Below are 7,175 nucleotides of genomic sequence, written 5' to 3'. Positions count from 1 at the left end.
ATCGTTTGAGTAGAACTTTTGTTAAAACGCTTAAACCACACCTCATACAACGTCAATTAGACACACCTACTGTAGTCCGGCTGTGTGGCAAAATTGAAAACTTGTGTAGACTAATGTTGCGTTTATACGTTCGAACATCCCAATGGGACATTCAAGTCAAATACGTTTTCAAAGGTATGATTTAATTTAGAGTAATTTAAATTAGCTGTCGATTTATCTGACAACCTGGTATTTCAGCATATCTGTCCTCGTTTGTCGCCAAGGTCGGTAGTGCTAGCTACTTGGCTAGGCTAGAGTACAGCTAGGCTAGCTCTACTTATCTCGCTGGCATCGTTCAAGTGCATTGAACGTTGGCTAGAGCTGGTAGCATACAAGTTAGGCTTGCTAGCTAACTTGAATAGCTATCCCGTAACTTCCCAAGTATAGTTTCATAACATGCGAAACGAAGATGTATCACAGATAATACATTTGACCACTATCCTACCCTGGCGTGTTTAGTAATGCTAGCTATGTGTAAACCTCAAGTAGCTAGATACGATTAGTTGAACTTTCGCCGGTATACTAGCCGAGCCAAGGCAAAACAAGCACGCAGACGCACACACAAGCAATGTATTCTGCAGTGCGTTCAAGTAAAATAATAATAATAGTATTGCAGTTTTGTGTACTGTGATATCTTGGTGGGTTTATATTAAGCACTTAGACGGTGGGTTGTATATCTGAACACGTTTACTGAGGACTGCAAGTTGTCTGAAGCCGTTTATTTCACTTCGTCTCCGTAGCTATATGTGTTCGTCAGCAGCACTCCGACTCTTCAGACCAGCACTATGACAGGCTCTACCGGGGACACATTCCCACTAACCCGGTCCAGAAGGCCATGCTGGCGGTGGGCTCCGGGGTGGCTTCTCTGAGAGACCCATACAGACACGGTACGACATGAGACCCATAGACGAGGTATAGTATTGTGGTGAAGATACGTTTTATGGAGGGTTGGTCTCCACGGTGCCTGGAAGCTGATATGTAGTTGGTTCCCAACCTCCCTATTTCCGCCCCCAGCCACGATGTAATCAAATATTTAACGGAATATATTTGTGTAGTGTGTGTGTGTGTGTTTAAACAGAGTGAACGTTCTCTTTTTATTATAATATTTTACACTTATAAGAGCATTAGTGATATGAAGGTTGTCAGTGAAAACATGTCACATGTACTGCTTATAATCCGTTCAAATGAAGTATGTGTGCTTTCCAAACTTTGGCCCAAAGGAACCCAACATTTTGTCAATTTACAACTTTATAACCGACGATGTACTTTTTGCAAACCTTTTATTTGAACCTCAGGCTCTTATCATTTACCCTGAAACTCTTAACTTAACACTTTCATACTGTGTGGGAAGCCTGAGATAACAAGTTTTCAGTTGACTTATCTCTCACTTTCATTTCTTGCGAATTGAAAGTTTTTTTTTTTTTTTTTCTAGGGTTTTTTCTCAGTAATTTGTATTTCTGGGATGGGGAGGTTTTTCTTGTCTATCAAGCCTAATCATAGCTGTAGGCTCGATGCTCAAGTCAATATCCTAAATAGAAATGGTGAAACAATTTTGTACTCAGTTTCACCTTCTATACTCTTACATTTACATTTAGTCATTTAGCAGACGCTCTTATCCAGAGAGACTTACAGTAAGTACAGGGACATTCCCCCGAGGCAAGTAGGGTGAAGTACCTTGCCCAAGGACACAACGTCATTTGGCACAGACTCTTCATTTATTTAAATTGTATACTCAACACTTAAGCTTGTGACAGCTTAATATTTTTTTTGTGGCTAGCTCCTCATCTGAATTGTTTAATTGTCCAGGTGACGCTGTCACATTTGATTAATAAAAGGTGTGGGTGGTGTGTGTGTGTGTGTGTGTGTGGTGTGTGTGTGTGGTGTGTGTGTGTTCTGCAGACATGGTGGCTGTTCTGGGAGAGACGACCGGTCGCCTGGCCCTCCTGAGACTGAGGGACAGGATGAGAGGAGATCCAGAGGGCTGCACCATCCTCACGTAGGGACCACACCTCACGTCCTCACGTAGGGACCACACCTCACGTCCTCACGTAGGGACCACACCTCACGTCCTCACGTAGGGACCACACCTCACGTCCTCACGTAGGGACCACACCTCAAATCCTCACGTAGGGACCACACCTCACGTCCTCAAGTAGGGACCACACCTCACGTCCTCACGTTTAGGGGAGAAGGAGGGCGGGGGGGGGGTGCAGGGGGGGGGGGCGGGGGTCTCCACCAGGGTGTGACTTCAGTCACGGTTCTGGAGGTTCTGCTGATCTGTCAGTCACCTGGAGAGAGAGAGGAACATCAGAAACAGTCTGCAGCTTTGAAGTCTCTGAAGTCTGTTTACGGCCGGTTGGAGGTTGTGGTTTTATGAGGGGGAATCAAATCATGTCCTGCTCTGTCCCTTTGAATTAAAGTTGCCTCCACAGCTACCCTTCTGGGATTCAGAGTTAGGGTTAGGGTCAGGGATACTTGGAAAACCACATTTAGGATACAGTTCTTGGTAGTTGAGATGTTTCCTTTGTGATGTGGTTGGTAAATACAGACTGTTGACTGACTACTGTAGAATCCTGCTCTTCTGATCCTTGATCTTCTGCTGTACTTTCTATATACGCTAAATGAATAAAACGTAAATGTAACAATATAGGATTCTAATCAAGTAGTGCGACTACACTGTGACTAACACAGACGCGTTAAATCCTTCCATTTCTGTCTCCAATCCAAACAAGGTCATCTGGTTTAATCTGTTGTCCCCCAGAGAACGTCCGAGGATCCGCCTGTCCACGTTGGACCAGGCCAGCATGGCCTCTCTCCCCGAGGGCTCGTTTGGAAGAGAGTACCTCCGGTTCCTGGAGGACAACGTGAGTCTGCGGAGGATGGCACAACACTCTTATAGCTCCTACAAAACTTGTATAGTTTTGTGTTTTTTAAACTACTCTCAGTTCAGTTCAAAATGCTTCTTCCCCATGAATGTTCAGGTTAAACAGAAAATCTTTCTCTTTGTCTCTCTCTGTATCTGTCTGTCTCTCTGTATCTGTCTGTCTCTCTGTACCTGTCTGTCTCCCTGTCAGAGAGTGACTCCTGACTCCAGGGCAGATGTGAAGTTTGTGGACGACGAGGAGTTGGCCTACGTGATGCAGAGGTACCGGGAGATTCACGACCTGCTGCACACCCTACTGGGCATGCCCACTAACATGCTGGGTCAGTACAGCACCACACAGAACCTTTCTTTTCGCTTTCAACACAAACATCGATTTACCGAAATACGAAATGTAATGAAAAACTGACTAAATCATTTGAGGTGTTTTGTAACTCCTTGTGGAATTACATAGTTGACTGGCTGACAGAAATGATTCTCGGTGCTTTCTAGAACGTGCTGTTTTCTGTTTCAGTATGTGTAAAAGCACCTGTCTCCCGCAGGGGAGGTGGCTGTGAAGTGGTTTGAGGCGGCTCAGACGGGCCTGCCCATGTGCCTCCTGGGGGCCACCCTGGGCCCCCTGCGCCTGTCTGCAAGGTGCTGCCCTCTCTCACACACACAATCACTCACACATTTACATTTATTCATTTAGCAGACGCTTTTATCCAAAGCGACTTCCAAGAGAGAGCTTTACAAAGTGCATAGGTCACTGATCATAACAACGAGATAGCCACAAAACATTGCGAGTAGCCAAAACATGAAGCACACATTGTGAACAACCAAAATAAGTGCCAAAGGGAAGAACCATAAGAGCATGTAGTTAAACAAGTTACAATTAAACAACATGAACTGCTATAAGTGCAAGTGTACCTGTGGAAAAAAAGCAAGCAACAATAATAAAACAATATATCACATGTACACACTCACTCAGACACGTACACACACTCTCATGCTCTCTCACTCACACACACACACACACTCTCTCGCACATACAGTCTCACATACACACTCACATTTCCGTATATTCATTTAGCACACACTTTTATCTAAAACAATGTGAATCGTGCAGGTAGAAAGTCCAGAAGTTCACGCCAACGTTTCTCCTCATGCTGTTTTCAGATCACAGATTCCCAAAGTCTGTGGGTCTTGTTATGAAAAGGGCATTCTGAATCTTAGTTTACTTTTATGGTGCACTGGGTCAAAGCGTGATGGTAAAATATTTGAAAACTGTCACAATATAGCTATTTAATCCTTATGCTGCCTTCGGGTCACATGACCCAAAGGTTCACAACAAACCATTGTTGTGTTTACCCAATTTTACCCAATACAAAAACAAAAAAGCATTTTCTTTTAACCTTTGTAATGTGGGGGGTCTGAGACAGCCCGACGGTTAAAAGAAAATGCTTCACTTTGTTTTTGTATGCGGTAAAGTTGTCGCAATACGACGGTGGGTCACAATGACTGATGGGTCAGAATGACCCGAAGATAACACAAGGGTTAAATCATAAAATAGCTGGCTGGCACACATCATATTTTTTATTTTGAATGACAGCATTTTGCAATAACTCTATATAGCTATACAGTTTGATTCCTGACTGTAATGGTTCTCATGTACAGTGTAACATACTGTTCTACTTCAAACTTCAAACATTCAATTTACATACTCTAAAAACAGAAAGTACTGCATTGTGTTAAGATAAGATAATCCTTTATTTGTCCCGCAGTGGGGAAATTACAGAATCTGGGACAGCAACATATTATGTCTAATGTGTCAAAAGTATCTTATGACTGGTAAAACCCATGACAATGATAGGACTGATTGTCTTCATATCCCGTGGCATGGTGTTAACAATGTGACTGCATATGACTTGGACATCCCCGCTTCTGGAATGAATACAGTACATCCTTGTTTGTCATAACGTGCGTGTGCTGGGTAACTTGATGTCATAAAGTGCGTGTGCTGGATAACTTGATGTCATAACGTGTGTGTGCTCTGCTTGATCCCCAGCCGCCTGGGCCCGCTGGTGTCGTCTCTGGGCCCGTGGGCGCTGAGGAACGGCCGGCGGTCGCGCTGTGTTCTCAGCGTGTTCTACGAGCGGCGCTGGGACCAGAGCGTGGAAGAGCTGCGGCACGAGATGAACATCGAGCCCCCGCCGCTTGCCGTCAGCGCCGCCCGACCGCGTAGCAGCCGTGCTAACCGCTAACGGCTGCATCATGTAGCGGCTGTGCTAACTGCTGGACCACATAGCGGCCATGCTAACCGCTAACGCTGGACCACGTATAGCGGCCGTGCTAACTATCAGCGCCATCTGCCAGCAGACACACTTGCGCCTACATGGGAAGTGTGTTTTGTGTAGGACACATAACCCTCCTTCAGGGAACAAAACCCTAAACCATCTCCGAAGAATTAAAGAAAGGTATTGTCTGCGTTGGCAGCATCGCTGAAGCATATGAGCTCCATTACTAACCGCAGGGTAACGTGATGAATGCAGGGGGATGGAGGGATAAGTGATCAGGTTATACCCACCCACCTGTCTCTCTGATTTCAACAGCCCATGTGTTTCATCAAGCTGATTAACTGGAGGCTATGCATGACTGGTTGCCTTGTGGTGGTGTTAAAAGCCCTGGTGTTTTCCAGGGTTAGATCAGCTCCACTTTGGTGATTGGCTGTCACTCACCAGCCTTGCTGCTGGTTGCAGCAGCTGAACATCCCTGGGGTTGTAGTCATCATGTCTGCTGAATGACTGCCCAATACTGTCTGGACATGGAAGATCGGGTTCACAGCTTGTACTCTAGTGTTAAAAAATATTATTTGTTTTGCGCTTCATTTGGAGATTTCCTGATTTGTGTATTTCAACTGTGAGAAACAGCACAGTGTTTTATGAGTATTAAATGCTTGATAAGTTACTTGACTTGCATTAATGTTTCACTAAAGTTCAATATTCCTGGCTGAAGCATATGAGCTCCATTACTAACTGCAGGGTAACGTGATGAATGCAGGGGGATGGAGGGATAAGTGATCAGGTTATACCCACCCACCTGTCTCTCCGATTTCAACAGCCCATGTGTTTCATCAAGCTGATTAACTGGAGGCTATGCATGACTGGTTGCCTTGTGGTGGTGTTAAAAGCCCTGGTGTTTTCCAGGGTTAGATCAGCTCCACTTTGGTGATTGGCTGTCACTCACCAGCCTTGCTGCTGGTTGCAGCAGCTGAACATCCCTGGGCTTGTAGTCATCATGTCTGCTGAATGACTGCCCAATACTGTCTGGACATGGAAGATCGGGTTCACAGCTTGTACAAATATTATTTGTTTTGCGCTTCATTTGGAGATTTCCTGATTTGTGTATTTCAACTGTGAGAAACAGCACAGTGTTTTATGAGTATTAAATGCTTGATAAGTTACTTGACTTGCATTAATGTTTCACTAAAGTTCAATATTCCTGGCTGAATACACATACATTATTGTCTGTCATTACAGGAAATGTGTAATCTGAATTCCTTAACTTCCTTCTTCCTTTCTAGATTGTTCTGGGAATGTCCCCATATGTTAATCATCCCTTACCATACTGGCATATCCAAGTATTGTTCTTTGAATCTTTATTCAACTTCTTAATCTTTTATTTCTTCTGCGACACCTTTCAGCGCCTTCAAATCTTCAGCTATTAAAACCGTTCAGCTATCAAAAAATTCAGCAGTTTCAGGCTATGACTGCTATATCTTTTCAGCTTTGTACCTCTTATGCTTGAATTAATATAAATCAATATTCATAATATTTTTTCAAATCCTCTCAATCCTCTTAAACTTCAACTTTCAAATCCTTCTTCTTCCTCAATCCTTCAGCTACAGCCACCATTTAAACTTGTTAATTGTTAATTGTAAATGTTGTAAATAAAATGTTGACAAAACCCTAAACTATTTTTTTTTTAATGCAACTTTTTTTAATATCACTGATTGTTTCATGAGTTTTTCAAACCGTTTCTGAGATTTACATGGGTGTGTATGTGAGAGCCTAGAGTGCTGACTGAAAGTGGAGGGGAGCTTCGAAATCAGTTTTAAAAAGTATTTCTAGTTTGCCAGCATTGCCACAATTTTCACTCTTCATGCTTCATTTTTGGATCAATAGATAGCTAATTTTGTGCTGGTCGTAGACAGTTGTCTGTGGAATCCAACAGACGTACACATTTGTTCAGAGCCCCACGAAAGCGAGACGAAAAC

At 43.7% G+C, this 7,175-nt stretch overlaps 1 protein-coding gene across 1 annotated transcript; it reads left to right on the top strand.

Annotated features, from left to right (window-relative positions):
- Window positions 1-75: 75 nt before the first annotated feature.
- coq4 (coenzyme Q4 homolog (S. cerevisiae)) lies at window positions 76-6,362 on the top strand. The gene is made up of 7 exons (XM_062484569.1): window positions 76-174; window positions 780-926; window positions 1,939-2,035; window positions 2,801-2,903; window positions 3,114-3,243; window positions 3,463-3,556; window positions 4,968-6,362. Exons 1-7 carry the CDS (start codon window positions 114-116, stop codon window positions 5,161-5,163), a joined length of 828 nt encoding a protein of 275 aa, XP_062340553.1. The 5' UTR covers window positions 76-113; the 3' UTR covers window positions 5,164-6,362.
- The last annotated feature ends 813 nt before the right edge of the window (window positions 6,363-7,175 follow it).

Source organism: Osmerus eperlanus, chromosome 18, assembly GCF_963692335.1.
Source record: "Osmerus eperlanus chromosome 18, fOsmEpe2.1, whole genome shotgun sequence".
Taxonomy (NCBI): domain Eukaryota; kingdom Metazoa; phylum Chordata; class Actinopteri; order Osmeriformes; family Osmeridae; genus Osmerus; species Osmerus eperlanus.
The sequence above is the reverse complement of the archived record's forward strand: the minus strand, read 5'-3'. Positions and strand labels throughout refer to the sequence as shown.